This window comes from Thamnophis sirtalis, unplaced genomic scaffold (genome assembly GCF_051295495.1).
Source record: "Thamnophis sirtalis isolate CommonGarterSnake01/CBP01778 unplaced genomic scaffold, rThaSir2_p1.2 scaffold_1, whole genome shotgun sequence".
NCBI lineage: Eukaryota > Metazoa > Chordata > Lepidosauria > Squamata > Natricidae > Thamnophis > Thamnophis sirtalis.
This window is the reverse complement of record NW_028261381.1, coordinates 89,244,341-89,261,840: the sequence shown is the minus strand read 5'-3', so window position 1 is coordinate 89,261,840 and position 17,500 is coordinate 89,244,341. Positions and strand designations below refer to the sequence as shown.

At 36.4% G+C, this 17,500-nt stretch overlaps 1 protein-coding gene across 2 annotated transcripts in view; it reads right to left on the bottom strand.

The window, feature by feature from the left end:
* DCDC1 (doublecortin domain containing 1) overlaps positions 1-17,500 on the bottom strand; it is a 265,682-nt gene that overhangs the window by 144,402 nt on the left and 103,780 nt on the right. For both annotated transcript variants that reach the window (XM_087718678.1, XM_087718686.1), the window contains exon 9: positions 12,662-12,754. In XM_087718678.1, the coding sequence (XP_087574804.1) occupies positions 12,662-12,754 (93 nt within the window). The remainder of the gene's footprint in view (positions 1-12,661; positions 12,755-17,500) is intronic.

The following is a 17,500-nucleotide window of genomic DNA, read 5'->3' as shown; positions in this document are numbered from 1 at the left end:
CTTTTTCCACTTCAAGTGGCCAATAAAGTATGTACTAGCCTACCATTTCATTTTCTTTTAAATATGTATTTTATTCTATGTTTTGGGAACTATATGGGAAGCATTGCATTGATGGCAGTTAGGTAAACATGGCAGAAAAGAGAACAAATACATTGTACACAGGTCTCCTGGTTTCCAACACTGAGGATAAACGGCAAAGTTAGACAAACAGATGCAAAAATGTTTATGTTGTGAGATGGTAATACTAGCACTAAATGAAATGCCTCATTTAGTCCTCTTTGTATGTTACACTATGCATCAACATGGTGTCTTTTAAACTAAAATATCACTGTATTGATTTTCCTTATTTTGATATGCTGCAAAGAAATAAATAAGCAAAAAGTCCTCAAAAACGTCCCCATTTGGAATATTTTCCTGCCCCCGTAATAAAACCCATCCTTCTCATTCAACTACACTTTTGAAGACAAAACTTGACCTTTTCTAACCCCTGTATTTAAAGGTCTGTTCATAATTCAGTCTTCAATCTGTGTGTAGAGAATCATCCATGTGGAAACATGGAAGCCTGTTAGATATGTAGCTTTCCCCTTTACACGTTACCTGACCCTATGAATCCTTTTCACAAAAGAAGGATTTACGTATGCATAATTTGGGGGGGGAGGCCCAGTTTCACTGTGCTTCAGAAAACACACACATTTTACTCCTCCTTCTCCAGAAAAACTCAGCATGAATTTGAGTGGATGTATTGCAAGCATTAGGATGAAAAGAAAGGTAGTTGCTACAAAGGCCACCTATCTTTTTTTCACTTGGTTGGATTATTATTTTTTCTTTAATGGAAATATGTAGTTTTCTGGCTTTTAGTGCTCATGGCCATGTAGAAGTGAGGATTATCACCCTATCTGAGATAAGATGCTTTCATTAGAATAGCAACAAATTCATCTCTGTGGTTGGGTTTTAATGGCCCAGTACACGGAATGTACTTGTACTTTTTATGCATCCATAATATGTTCCAGCAGTAAGGAATGCATGTGCATAAATAAGGATATGGATTTGTTTGGTATGGAGATTGTCACTGGCAACAGAATTATAGTGATAAACCTACTCTGCTCTGTTTGAGTGTTGGCTATTCTGTAGTAGGCACTACAGAATATATAAATCTTGACTTATGACCACATTTATGTTTTCTTTTAATCAGATTGGATACAATATTAGACCTCACAAGTATATCAAGTGCCTTGTAAAGTCAACAATGCTATGGGCGTACCTAGGATATGAAAAATGGTTCATTTTCCTTCCTTCCTTCCTTCCTTCCTTCCTCCCTCCCTCCCTCCCTCCCTCCCTCCTCTTTCGCCTGCCTGCCTCCCTTTCTTTTTCACTCTCTCTCAGACCCAGAATACATTATTTTTCTTATTAATAAAATAGATTATTGCAGAAATAAAATATGATAATACATTGTCCCTCTTGAAAGTATGCTCATGTTCTGGGTTTAATAAATTATACCTCCCTTGAAATCTGTTTCACTTGACTTCTTTAAGTGTCATTCCATGATTATTATGCTAAATCCTCACTGGGCACTTCATCTCAAGATTGGTTGTTGTTAGTTTCTAAAAATTGTTACATATTCTAACTCTCAGTGATCCATTACCAAGTTCTCAAACAGAATACTCAGAATTATGAGGAAAAGTTCAGGCAGAAAAGGTTTATGTATTACAGAAGCATTAGGTTCTAAGGAAGGGAATAAGATGGTTATTATAGACTAAGCCTACTTTGCTTGAATAAAATTCTTTTTTCTTCCAGCATGTCTTGTCCCATGAAATACAATATAACGAAGTGTGATCCTGACCTATTTTTATCAAAATATACAATAAGTATATTGTATATAGTCTAGATTTTTTTTAGTGTAGATATTTAAGGCAGCTTACAAATTGAACAAATGCATTAAAAATAAAATTGGTAAAATTAGCAAGCCATAAGTGACACAGTTCACACAATGCCTTAAAACAAACCATGGCTTAAACACACAACATATGTGATCATCCATCCCATTAAGTTAAAACTAACAAATCACATTACTGAGAGAAATGCAATAACTGTGCCAAACAATACTTCATTCAACTCATCTCCCCATGAATTTGGGGTTAGGCTTTTATTAGCAGGTGAATGAAGGGACTAATTTGTGGGCAACTACCACTATGGCTCAGTGGGAAAATGAGAAATTCCACAGCTACAGCTTCCTTGTACCTGGGCCTATTTTTTTTCCTTTATTTATTAATCAAATGTTTATGTTATTTGTTTACTAATCTACTACTTTATTTACTAAACTACTACTTTATTTATTAATCAAATTTATATCCTCTGCAGGAAACTCTGGGCACAGAACAAAAAGATTCTGGGCAAACAAAACTTTGAATAAGACTCACTGGCCTCTCCATTTTTTCTCTCTGGGACTTTTGTGGAAAAAATGATTTTGTTGAATGTTTTGTTGAAGTCCAGTGCACTCTTATGATACAACTGAACCAGAGGTGGGTTGTTCCTGGTTCAGCCGAACTGGTAGTGGAATTTAGCCATGGGTCGCAGAACCAGCAGTGACCCAGGCCTGCCACACCCCCAAACCAGTTACCTCGCCACCACTGGGCCATACCATTTTGGTTTTTAGTGACTGTGCATGCGCTGTTCACTGTAACTTGTTCTGCGCATGCGTGAAGAACAGTTTACATTGAACAGTGCACAGGCGTGCAGTGTGCGTCTGGCGCGCGTGCAGGTTGCCTGAACTGAACTGATCAGTGCTTCAACAAAGGTCAATCTGGTGTGGCAGAACCTGTTCTTGAAGAATACATGGCAGCTCCTGCAAAGCAATACATTCTTTTCCAAATTCTCCCAAATTGCTTAATCATAGGTTTCAACAGTGTGCAAGTTCCAAAATTAAGCTAACAATTCTGTAATTGCCTGGGTCTTCTTTTTGTCTCCTTTGAAAGATGAGAATATTAGATTTTCTTCAATTCTATGGAATTATATTATATCCTTTATTGTCATTGTACAAAACAAATACAACGAAATTAGTTATTGGAAACTATGCTCATCTTTCAAGATTTTTCAAAGGTCCTAAGGCTTTAATTTAATACATGATTTTTTTTCAAGACTCTTGGGTATAACTAATCTAGCCAGTCATTCACAATGGCTGGGTATTCCCCTAAACATATTTTTTTGCTTATCTTGGTTATCAGTCTCACCTTGTGTCATTGTTTCTCCTTAAATCCATTTGAATAGTTTCCTTCCCAAGTCACTTGTTAGAATCCTTCTGTCATCTCCAAACAGTGCACCCACTCCTCCTTTTTTCTTCCTTTTACCCTTTTGTTGCTTTTAGTTTCCATCACTAGTCTAAGACTTTCAGGCTAAGTGCTTTAGCTTTTCTGATTTCCTTTTTGCAGATACTAGCTTTTATCTGTAATTCAATAATTGCAGGTATGCTTTCTGCTTGATTATACCCCCTTTCCATTATCTGTATAGGTCCCTTTTAATTCTTCATTCAGTTGAAAGCACTTTATGCAGCCACAGAAGTTACTTAAGCAGCTTCTTACTCCCTTTTTTTCCTCATTGGAAAACTGTATAATTGAGCAGTTCCCAATCTTCCTATATTCCCTTTGACTGAAGGATTTTGACTATGGGATCCTGCCTAATACTTCTCAAAATCTGTTGAAATCGGCTCTCCTGAAATCCAGTGTGCATATAGAACTTTGCTCCAAATTAAATTTCAATTTTTAGTATTTCAAATCACAAAATGATGTGATCACTCTCTCCAAAAGCTCCTAATTATTTTACCTTTTTGATCAGCTAATTAAAATCAGAGTTCATCTACCTATTTTCTTCTTCAGCCTTGTGGAAAATGAAACAGTAAGCAACAGTAACCACTAAGGAATAGTTTTGATCTTATAGTCAAGTTGTTTTTCAGATATTGAAGTTTTCTGTTATTACTGTTTTCCCCTGTGAAATTTCTGTGATCTAGTTCAGGACTGCATTCTCTAAATTTTCTGCTATCTTGGCAGTCTATTATATACCCCCACACAATATCTTGATTGTTTCCCTTTCCTACTATGCATATTAAGGAAGATTAGATGCCTTAACATTTAAGCTTGCAGAAAACTCCCACACACAAACCAGTTGTTATGTTTTGATTCTCACAAAATGGGAGTGATTAGAACCCTACACAACTGGCCTGAATTGCTTACTAGTAAAGAGGGAAAAGGAAAAGAACTAAGGCATGTTAAGGAATCCCTCAGAAATTGTGGTTATCCTAACTGGACCTTCATCAAATCCAGAAAAAGATCCAGCAGGCGCTCCTCCATTATAGACAAAGAAGATGACCAATAAACATAGCAATGCTGTCGTTCCAGCTCAGGAGAATTTTCAGCCAATACAATGTACATACATGTACACTTTAAACCCAAGAATACACTAAGGCAGAAGCTTGTCCACCCCCAGGATAAGGAACCAAGACAAAAACTGAGCAATGTGATATATGCAATACAATGCAGTGAGACATGTGCAGATCTTTACATCAGTGAAACATTTCACAAGCGCATGGCACAACATAGGAAATCAAACCCATCAAACAAGATTCAGCTGTCCATCTGCATTTGAAAGACAAAGTCACTCTTTTGGAGACAGCAAATTCCACATTTTGGATAGAGGATCATTGATTTGAAAGAGGTAAAAGAGTCCATTTATGTTAACATTGAACAGCCCTCTCTCAACAGAAGGAGAAGGATCTGATACCACCTATCTCCCATGTACAAAGGAGCTCTTGCAGCAGTGCCAAGAAGATTCCACAACCAATTGTATCCTGAGAGCAAAGATAAACCCCAAGTGTTCTCAAGAGCTCTCACAGAGAGTACTAGGGGACCAGATGGCTGCAAAGAAATACAAACCTTTCATTCCCCTCCTCCCCCATCAGAACCTATCCTTGCATCCCCCATCACCCAGTCTCAATTGTCAGTACCTATCCACCATCCCTCCACCACAACCTTCTCATCACAACAGATGAAGTTTCTTGGGTGAAAAACAAAATGTTTTGTTCTTCCTCAAGAAAAAACAATCCACCTGCCTTTTGAAAAATCATTTTTGAGACAACTATGACCTGGATGACTGAGAATCTCCACAGACTTTTATGTTTGAGTTACAAATCTGATCAAAATGATTCCAGGTTTCTGGGTATTGCTAGGGCAGCAAACACAGTGAACATTTCAGTATCTTTATTTGTCAGGTTCAAATCAGAGCTCAGGCCATTAATTTTCAGAAATCAAATAAGTACTGTAGTCAAATCATTGTTCCAGTTTTCTCTGACATTCCTTTGATCCTTAAATTATTTCTCCTGTTACAATCCTGTAAATCTGCCAATTCAATCTTTATTTCAAAAATATAATTTTGAGCCTTGATTGTCTCTGAAATTACTTGTGGCCATCCCTGAACTATATATGCTATTTGTCATGACATTTCCTTAAATTGTTTACTCAGTTGCTTATACGTACCTGCCCAGTCTTCAGTTATTCCATGATGTGTTTCTGCCATACTATCTTTAATTCTTTTTGTTTTTTATTTGTTCAATTATGTCCATATCATATGTCTGTCCATGCCTGTGAAGAATGCTTTCTTCCATTGTTGCTTTTTCTTTGTTGCTGAGAAGAGATGCCTCTGGAACCATATCCAGGTCTTCCAAATAAGCTTTAACCCCTTTTCTTTATGCAGCATCTCCTTCCTTAATATTCTGCTTAAATTATCTTACTACATGATAAAATATTTAGTAAGATAATCCAACCATATTAGAAAAATAGCTAGGGAGGGGGGAAATCTGAGATCTCAGCACGCCATCTTTATCAGTGGCTAGCCATAAACCTCTGCCCCTCCTTCACCTAAAATGCCTTTTCTCTCCTTTTATCTGTCTTATTATTCCTTTTAAATAAATCATACATTTCTATATTTGCATTTCCACTTAAAAGATTTTCATTCTTTTAAGTTTCAGTAATGCTTACTAACTTATATTCAAATTCATTCATTAAGACTTCTATTTCTCCCCATTGTTTCCCCACCACCTGCAAGTTTGCGAATCACTAGACTCCTTGGGTCAAATAATTTAATGTTCTTTCCTTCTAGAAAACATACATATGCATTCCAATCCTGTTCCCAGTACTTGGCATCATGCCATCTTTTTCATCTCCTTCAGGTTTCAATTTGAAACCTTCCATGGGCAACGATGCAAATCATGTTCCCAAAACATTCTTCCTGGCCCTCAGGAGACTTCTATTATTCGTTTGCAATATTCTCTTCCCTCTTCCTGGGACATATCCTTCAACAAGAACACTAAAGGGAACATCGTAGTGTCCCCAGCTCTTTCACCCTCCTTCATTAATCTCTTGAAGCATCTTCATGATTCCGTCATGTTATTTCATTTGTTCCCATTGTTATGTCATTTGGTGAGGAGGGATGATTGTGCATAAAGCATTTTTGAAATCTTTTCTTCATATCTTGAATCTTTGCCCCAGGAAGACAGACATTTCTCTTGGTAAATTATCCAACTGAAAGATTACTACTTTGCTTTCCTGCTCTCAGTAGGGAATCTAAGATCACCACTACCTATTACTTGTTCCCCTTCAGGGCAGAGACAGGAATATTTACCTTTTCAGAGTTATAGAGTCTTCTTCCTTACTTTCTGACACTTGTGGCAATGCTTTTAATCTAGGGGGTAATCAGAAGGGAGGCCCTGGAATCAATTACGAAGGTTCAAAAAATAAGAGTTCTTTTATTGATAGACAGAGTCTTCATGTCACATCTCTCCATGTCTCGATTCCTTCCATTTTTATTTTATCTTCTGGAAGGCTTCTTGGTGTTATTTTCCCACACACACTTTCTGTTTTAAAGTGAAACATTTCTTATCTTCCCTCAAAAATTGAGACATGGGCCTTTAGTCAGGAGGCCAACCAGCCTGTTGCATGTGGAATCTCATCATCTTTAGGAAGCAAATCCCCTGTGGATCAGGATAGAAGTTCTCTAGGTCCCTTTTCCTCTGATGAACAATAATCTACAAAGAAAATTCTTCTCCCTAGACCTCCTTACCAGATGTGTGGTGAATCTCCCTCTCCTCCTGTCTATGAAGGTTCTCAGTCTCCCTGTTCTATTCCTTTAGTGAATTTATTCTTTGAAAGCTGCCTTTCTTATATGTCCTCTGAAGCTGCCTCAACTAAAAACAAAATTCCTGTCAGACATGTAGTAGGCAGTCAGCAGCTTTCAAGAAATAACTGGAGGAATCAATCAGCACAGCATAGGAAATAATCAGTGGAAACTAATCTACAATCTCAACTCCTCTGCCCAAGTCTTTCTCTTCCTCTTACCTAGTATCTCCCTTCTTCTCAGAGGAAATGCCTCTGAAAAACCTTTGCTAAGGATTCACTTATCTGTTTGCTCAGTTCTCCTACTTTTTCATCAGGAGACATTTCAGTTGGCCACTGCTGGTTATTTCTGCACTTAGGAATACCATTCTTCTTAGATTTATCTGGCCCCTGCTTTGACTATGTTTCAAACGACCCTCAAAACCTGGCTTTCCTCTCAGGTTTTTACTGCAGTGAGTGGCAGGTCCTCTGTATTTCTTTTGGCTTGTAGAACTGTTTTTTCCTGGACAATTCTCATTTGTATTTTATCTGTATTATATTTATGCTTTTTATTTTATGTAATCCACAGTAATTAAAACATTGGGAAGCTTCTTAAATTTAATGAAATAAATAAAATAAATTACTTATTAGAACCTTATACAATATATATTTATTAATTATATATATGAGAATGAAGTAATGAGTTTTTTAAAAGAAAAAGAAAAAAAAACCGCAATTTGGCATTTTTTTCTAAAAATACCCAAATGCAGGAGAATACTTTTCCAGGTTTTTCTCACTAAAGCAAAGCTTGTAATACAAAGAAGCATAAATTGTATTTCTTATTGGAGTGACTAGTATAATTTTTAATAAAAAATATTGTTTCCTTGCTATTTATGGCTGTGAAACTTGGACTCTGAAAAAGGCAGGTAGGAGAAGAGTGCATGCCTTTGAACTGTGGTACTGGAGGTCACTATTCTGTATCTATGTACTACAAAAATAACAAGTCCTAGACCGAACCTCACCAAAAATATCATTTGAAACGAAAACTGCCAAACAGAGGCTGTCATACTTTGGTCATGTCATGAGAGCCAACCCACTTGAAAAGTCAACCATGCTAGGAGTAATCAGCAGAGAAAAGACAAGAGCCAAATTTTCCTAGCACCCTTTGGTTGCACACTGTAAAGGATGGCACTGAGATGACCATGGTGGATCTGAAGACGGTGGCGCGAGACAGAGGGGCATGGAAAGTGCTGATCCATAGAATGGCTGAAGGTCAGACACAACTGAACAACTAATGACAGCAATGACTGGTTCCAGAATAAAATAACATGCTTAGCTAGACGGTTTAAAAAGCATATAGAGTATGCACATCTAGTTCGTTTCACCTTCCTAGACTGATGCTCAAGCTTCTTTTGAGGAGTAATTACTACTGAAAGAGAAGGGCTTTAGAAATCTGGATGACTGCATTTGAATGATAGCTTAATGTGAAAATGTTCATCATGGTTCATCTTCAGGATCAGTGTGGTAAGGATGTAACTGTAGAACTTGTTTTAGATCAACTAACCTTTCATAAGATACCTACTGAGATAACTTATCAGAGGGTATCCCCATAAAGAAACAGAAAACAAACCAGAGGGATACTATTGTATCCCAATGTATCCTATATGAAATATATTAATTAATTGTGGACCTCCAAGAAAAAATAATTAGTACATTGTCGAAGATCAAAATAGCAGGAAAAAGGTAGTTATTAATAGCACCATAGCATTAGTAACATTTCCTAATCTTCTCTCTGAGAGAATAAGCTAGGCTACTCTGTAAATCTGCATGAAGATAATGTTCCACTTTGCTTTATAGCAATTTTGCATTATTTCATTTGTAGAATATGCTGTCAAGTTCACAGCATGAAGCTTTGCAAAGAAAACCTTGATTTAATAGTTTTGCATTACAATATTTCCTGAAGAATCTTATGATTAGCACACTATGTCTTGACACTGTAAACTGCAGCTTTTCTATGGAAATAAGAATTTAGTTAACATTTCCTTTAGTATTATAGTATTAAATGAAAGCAAAAAGGAAGGAACCAAAACTATTAAATGTAGTAATTTAAAATACTGTAATTTGCTATACAGTTTTGATGAGTTTATTCAGTGTGAATTGTTAGGGACAATTTTTATAACCTTTTAAAATATTCAAATGTATGAAACAAAACAAAAGTACACTGAGCAGAATTGGTTTTTCAAAGCAGCCTTTTTCTTACATTTAAAATCCTCATATCTACAAGTAATCATCAATGTACAACACAATTGGGACCAGAATTTCCCTTCCTAGCAAGACAGTTGTTAAGTAAGCTATGTATGATTTAACAACCTTTGTGCCACAGTTGTTAAGCAAATCACTGCCGTTTTTAAGTGAATCATGCTGTCATTAAGCAAGCCTGGCTTAGCCCATTGATTTTGCTTGTTGGAAGCCTGCTAGGAAAGTTGCAAATATAGATCATATGATCCCAAGGTTCTACAGCCATCTAAATATATGCCGATTGCCAACACCTGAATTTTGATAAAGTGACTGTGGAGATGTTGTAGGGATAGGGATCAGCCATTAATCATTTTTTTCAGTGTAGTTGTAATGATTGTAAGTCAAGGACTATTTGTATCCACAATTTTTCAGTGCCATTCCTACACTTTGACTACAGTTATTTTGTTCTTATACTGACAACATCCATAGGCAGCTGAACTGATTTCCTTCTGACGTGGCTGTCCAAAATCTCAAAGAGCAAAGCTTGTTCCAGATTGAATATGGAGGTGGGCAATTTCCCTTTTTGTGGAAATGCTTTTCTCCATGATTTCCTACTGTAGCTGCACTAAATCTGGAGTGTCAATCTTTGCAGTTGGCTTTGAAGCCTTTTACAAACAGACCTGTTTCCTTTTCCCCAATCACTATAAATTAATACGGCAACTGGAGAGGAGAGGAGGTGCTTCCATTTTTTGCTGTTTGTTATTTGTTGGTGTGAAAATGCAGCGGTCACAGCTGATGATTCTCACGTGGCTTCAGTTAATCATCATAAGCTGCTGCATATGTGATCATGGCTTCATGGAAGTACCCTAAATAATGAACAGGAGTCAATAACATGGCACAGCTACTAAAATGGCAAATGGAATTATTGCCTGCCTCAATAAAGACATAACTTCCAAATCAGAAGAAGCACTGGTCAGATCCCATCTCAAATTCTGTCTGTGATTTTTGTTGTTGCTGGTGTTTGGAGGAGGGAGGGGTTTATTTTTAAAGAAACTTGAACAGCTGTGGAGAAAAACAATGAAGATGAGTAAAGCACTGCAAATTAAGTCTTGCAAGAAGTGACTGTCAAAATGGATGGATGGATGGAAAAGCAGGCAAACGGATTTTACACTTTTATGCTTTGCACTCAAAAAGTCCAAGTTCACTTTTTAGCATATTCAGTTACTGCTGTTGGTAATATGAATGAAACCCTGTTGCCAGTCAGTATAAATAATATTACTATAATCTTAGTGTAAGATAGTCTCCTATGTTTTTGATATTGTTTTCTGAATGCCTGCCTGTCAGACTTTCAAGGTAGATCAAGTCTGGAAATAGAATTCAGGAAGACTAGAACTGTATTTTATTTACAAGTCTGATGGTGTCTTTTATGTCTCTCCTCGTTATTGGAATTGGAATTAGTTTATTTGTATGCCGCCCTTCTCCCTGAGGGGACTCAGGGCGGCTCACAATTCAGGGGGGAGGGGTTATGCCCCTGGGAGTTGCAGGGAAAGGGCTAAGGTAAAGTTCCCTGTACCTCTCTGAACTTAACACATTTAAATAGAAGAGAATATACAGGTGAAACTCGAAAAATTAGAATATCGTGCAAAAGTTCATTTATTTCAGTAATGCAACTTAAAAGGTGAAACTAATATATGAGATAGACTCATTACATGCAAAGCAAGATAGTTCAAGCCGTGATTTGTCATAATTGTGTTGATTATGGCTTAGAGCTCATGAAAACCCCAAATCCACAATCTCAGAAAATTAGAATATTGTGAAAAGGTGCAATATTCTAGGATCAGTGTCCCACTCTAATCAGCTAATTAAGCCATAACACCTGCAAAGGGTTCCTGAGCCTTTAAATGGTCTCTCAGTCTGGTTCAGTAGGAATCACAATCATGAGAAAGACTGCTGACCTGACAGTTGTGCAGAAAACCATCATTGACACCCGCCATAAGGAGGAAGAGCCTCAAACGGTAATTGCAAAAGAAGTTGGATGTTCCCAAAGTGCTGTATGAAAGCACATTAATAGAACGTTATGTGGAAGAGAAAAGTGTGGAAGAAAAAGATGCACAAGCAGCAGGGATGACCGCAGCCTGGAGAGGATTGTCAGGAAAAGGCCATTCAAAAGTGTTGTGGACTTTCACAAGGAGTGGACTGAGGCTGGAGTCAGTGCATGAAGAGCCATCACACACAGACAGCTCCTGGACATGGGCTTCAAATGTTGTATTCCTCTTGTCAAATCACTCCTGAACAACAAAAACGTCAGAACCGTCTTACCTGGGCTAAAGAAAAACAGACCTGGTCTGTTGCTCAGTGGTCCAAAGTCCTCTTTTCTGATGAGAGCAACTTTTGCATCTCATTTGGAAACCAAGGACCCAGAGTATGGAAGAAGAATGGAGAGGCACAGACTGCAAGATGCTTGAAGTCCAGTGTGAAATTTCCACAGTCTGTGTTGATTTGGGGAGCCATTCATCTGCTGTTGTTGGTCCACTGTGCTTCATTAAGTCCAGGATCAACACAGCCGTCTACCAGGAGATTTTGGGGTACTTCATGCTTCCTTCCGCAGATGAGCTTTATGGGGATGTTGACTTCATTTTCCAGCTGCCCACACTGCCAAAAGCACCAAAACCTGGTTCAATGACCATGGGATTACTGTGCTTGATTGGCCAGCAAACCCAACTGACCTGAACCCCATAGAGAATCTATGGGACATTGCCAAGAGAAAAATTAGAGACATGAGACCGAACAATGCAGAAGAGCTGAAGGCCGCTATTGAAGCATCCTGGTCTTCCATAACACCCCAGCAGTGCCACAGGCTGATAGCTTCCATGCCACGCGACATTGAGGCAGTAATTGCTGCAAAGGGGGCCCAAACCAAGTACTGACTACATATGCATGTTTATACTTTTCAGAGGTCTGATATTGTTCTATGTACAGTCTTTGTTTTATTGAATACATGTAATATTCTAATTTTCTGAGATTGTGGATTTGGGGTTTTCATGAGCTGTAAGCCATAATCAACACAATTATGACAAATCATGGCTTGAACTATCTTGCTTTGCATGTAATTAGTCTTATCTCATATATTAGTTTCATCTTTTAAGTTGCATTACTGAAATAAATGAACTTTTGCATGATATTCTAATTTTTCAAGTTTCACCTGTATATATGTCAAGGAAAACACTTAGCAAAAGAATAGCATGTTAAATATAAAAAAAGATCATTTTAAAATAATTTTTACTTACTTTGTGTTGTTCTAAGAGAATTTCTTGCTTCTTCATTGATAAAATGCTCTTGTCTGTTATCTTCTCTTTCTGGCCATCAGTGGCAAAATCCAGCTAAAATATGACAAAGAATTTTCCATCAACTTTATTGAATCACATTCCACATTTCTTTTTTTTTCCTACATAAAGTAAAAGAAAATCCTGACTTTGAAATCTGTTGTTTGATACTGTATGAAAATTTAATAAGTGAACTCTCAGATATATTCTTATATACGATTGATATGCTTCAGAGGTGGTATTCTGCTGGTTCTCACCGGTTCAGGCAAACCGGTAGTGGTGGTGGCATGAAGCTCCGCCCACCAACCCAGATGTCATCACGGACCTTCTGCGCTTGCACACACTCCCGCTACCAAACCGGTAGTGAAGAAAAGAGGATACCAATACTGATATGCTTCACAAAATGTACAGATTGACTAGGCCTACAAAAATTTAATTTTTGTATGCACGCCTTTGAAAAACCATATGTAGATGCCTGGATATCTAGTGTAACATAGGCACTTACTAATATTTTCAAATTAGAAAAACATTATAGTGTTAATAGTAGCACTTCTAAATATTAAAATCTTAAAGAAGACAAGTCTCTTTTCTTCTGCATCATACATATGGATTGAGGGAGATTAAGATAACAATATAGGAATATAGGAGATAAAAATGAGGAATTTTAGGATGGAAATATATTCAACAGTATATATCATTACAGGTTGATTACTCCAAAGCCATAGTTTATACTATTATCTTCTAGTATCACTTTTAATTTTGCAAAAATGCCTAACAATGACCAGCTGAGTGGTTTCATTCATAATTAGATTGGTAGATATTTAAAACTGTTTCTGCTTTAATTCATATGTTTACAAAAGTTTAAATTCTGAATAGAGAAAATATATTTAATTTTTTAATCAATAGGATTTAAGCAATCTTATGTTTAGAATTTAAATCAGTGTTACTAGAACTGTAAATTTTTTATCAATTTCAAAGAGATAGCGGAGGAAAGAGGAGCCTGGCCTGCTATAGTCCATGGCAGAGGTGGTATTGAGCTGGTTCTTACTGGTTTGGGTGAATTCATAGCGGCAGCTGGAGGCTCCACCCATCTGCCTTGACATAATGCACCACCTTCTGCGCATGGGTTCACATTTGCAAACCGGTAGCAAAGGTAAATGAATCCCACCATTGGTCCATGGGGTTGTGAAGAGTTGGACATGACTTAGCGACTGAAGAACAACTGTTTATACTACTGGAAAACTCAACTATTTTTTAAAGAATTTTTAAATTTCCACATTATTTTTTATAAATAGATCAAGACAATGAACACACTTAATACTCCATCGTTGTCCTATTTTCACCACAATAGTCCTGTGAGGGTGGGTTAGACTGAGAGAGAGTGACTGGCCCAAGGTCACCAGCTGGCTTTCCTGTCTAGGAACTAGGCAGGACTAGAGCCTAACTTAAGTCAGCACCTCAATCACTAAACCAAACTTGTGCTCTAGATATTCCATAAATACAACTCCAAAAACTTTGGATAACAGTATGATACAAAAGAAACACACAATCTCAACCTCACTACAATGTGGCTAATTCCACATTCCAATCCTAATTTATGTATTTCCCATTGAATGCTACCGAACTTAAAATTGGATTAGACTCTTCCTAATATGCTAATTAATTTAAAACATCCATACAGACAATCACATAGCACACAATTTCTATGTAATTTAAATAATCCCGAACAATGTTTTACAAGGAGATCAGTACATTTCAGTTTAAATACTGTGATAATCAATTTCTATAGGTATTGATTGAATTTCCCAGTAGCCTGTTGCAAAGCAAAAGAGTGGGACAAATTGCTTATTTTATATACAAAACATGGTGATAAAAGGCTAGCTGCAGGTATTTTCTGGAAAGTGCATTTTAATAAGGATCTATTCAATGTTGGAACAAATGGAGTAAAAGATGTTTGAATTATCAAGTTTGGTGGAAAAGCTCTGTCTCTTTATAACAACAAAATCAATCATTTATCCAGACTGTGGGGAGTCAAAGTTAGTTGCTGAAAAGAGATCCATATATAAAACAAGTCAATAACTCATTGTGTGTTATTGTTGGGCTGGAGAAGCCTGCTTTCAAAACACTGGTCCTGCTTCTCTCCAAATGAATGTCACTGTATTCAGAGAGTGGGAGGGAAGCTTTTTGTTACTGGCAGTTCCCTACTGCCCTTTACTTCGATATAGGAAAGAGATGTTGCTCTTCAGTGTCCCTAGAAGTTTGTGCCTTAAATAATACATCACTTGGTGTTATACATATTAAAGGAAATGCCTTGTTCTCCTACATTAAGTTTGTGTTCTAAATTTTGCTGTTTACCTTTCTTAGAGCAATGATGTTCATATAGATTTACGTATCAAATCACAATCTTTGAAATTGCAAGACCGTTTTAATTAGAACATAATACCTTCCAATATCAAGATTTGAAGACCTAGATTTTAAATATTTATTCAAAATCATCAAAAGAGTTCAGCTGCTGGCAAATTGTGTTCATTCACTTTTTCAAACATGAGCACACGTCTTTCTCCTTAGCTCCCTCTTGGATAAGTTTTCCACTGTTTATTCAGAACAGGAAGGTTTTAGAAGATGAAAGTTGTAAAAAGATGAGAAAGACAGCGTCTACTTAAAAGTTCTCTTTTTATAGCAATATTAAGAATACAACTTTTCTAATGTGCTTTAGCTCAGATTGTTCTTTATCTCTGGTCCAATCCTCTGTTTCTAATTTGTTTTCACAGTCACCAGATTTATTATATTTGTGTACCCTTCCATTTAATCCAATTGAATATAGGCCTCCTCAGTTTTTTACACATCTGTTTAAGATTTTCAGAAATTATATTGCATCACATAGAACATTATGAAAGTTGTCATCAATTAGATGACAGTGTGAATAACTAATATTTATGACATTAAATCTTGTCAAGAACAATGGTACCAAAAAGGCATACAAGTAAATCAACAATTTTCAGAAAAAACTCTTTTAGAATGAATGGATGGAGGGAAGGAAGGAGGGAGGGAGGGAGGAAGGAAGGAAGGAAGGAAGGAATAAAAGGGAAAGAAAGAAAGAAAGAAAGAAAGAAAGAAAGAAAGAAAGAAAGAAAGAAAGAAAGAAAAAGAGGCAGGTAGGGGTTTGGTTTTGTATGTATACTATGGGACATTTTTCCAATTTTTCGCTAAAACTTTTCATATAAACCAAATGGAAGAGGATTGGGTTCTATTCCATTCTATTTAATTAAATAGATGAAAGGTGCCATCTAGATTATCAAATCCAATTCCTCGAATAGAGCAGAAATCCAAATGAAAATATCACCAACAGATTATTTTCTCACTATTTTTCAACATATCAAGCCAACAGCTATCAACTGCATATACTAATTGATCACATTACTGTATTTAAGTCTATCCTTTTGTAGCCAAAGATCATTATACCATATTTTGGGATGGTAGAAAAAGTTGTCAGCCTTCCTCTCTATTTTTGAAGAATGCTACTATATTCCTCCTCAATATTTTTTTTCTAAAGACTTAATGTACCAAGCTACTTCAATTACGCTCCCTCAGTTCCTCTTCTTTTGTATTTTCAGGAGAGTGATCTGTGTTGTCTTTCTGTGACATGTTTCACTTTGCCTAAATCCTTCATGCCTAAATATATATCAGAAGGTTTCAGGCAATCTCAGAAGGTCTCAACAAACACAAAGGATTTTAATGCATTATAGTTGTTAATTGATAAGGTACTGATAGTTTGTCTGACATATAACCTGTATCGCTGTCACCTTCCCCCTTCAACCTCACCCTAATTTAAATCCTACCTCATTCTAACCATTCTATGCATCAGATGAAGTGAATTTAAGCTCATGAAAGTTTATACCAGGGATATCAAACACGTAGCATCATGTTGTCGTCACATGATGTATTGCAACTTTTTTCCCCTTTGCTAAAATGGGTGGGCGTGGCCAGCACATGACGCATCTGGCCTGCGGGCTGCAACTTTGACAGCCCTGGTTTATACCATTTCATAAAATATGTTAGTCAGAAAAGTGGCTACTGGGCTCCTTTTCAATTTTTAGCTAGCACTGAAAATGATTCTTGAAAGCTGAGTTATATTCATACAGTATTGTGAAGAGTTATAACTACAATTCCATAATCCTTTTTATACATTGAATTCTTTTTCAAAGTGAAAAATCAGTAATTATTGCTTTAACATTTGGTCTATCATTTTCGGCCTACATTTTAACCTATCAAGTTCAGTCTGAATGCTGCTCCCATCTTCCAGTATGTTAAATACTGATTTTTGTATGTGTGCAGTCTGTTCATGATCTCTGCTTGAGTAAAGTTTCCAAGCCAATGGTAAATCTCTCTAATAAGTCCCTTGCTGCATCTAAACATGTAAACAAAATTATAATTTGATTCTGAATCTGTAGCAAATATGTAAATATTTATCCTTTAAATAAGTTACTGTTCAATTCAATATGTGAGAATATTCCTGATAATGATCATTTTTATTCCCTATTAAGACATATTTTCCAAATTACTGTAATCAAAAATTACAAATGATAGGTACTATTTGTAAATATAGATTTATTTATTTATTTATTTATTATTTGTTTATTTATTTATTTGCTACCCATCTCTGGATACTAAAAATAGGTACAACCAATAAATATATGGTAACACCTCTATCGATTTTAATACATATTTAAATCAATTGTTTTTGATTAGGAAAGTAGGAAAGAATAGTATTTCACTGCATAAAATGTGCCATATCTATGATGA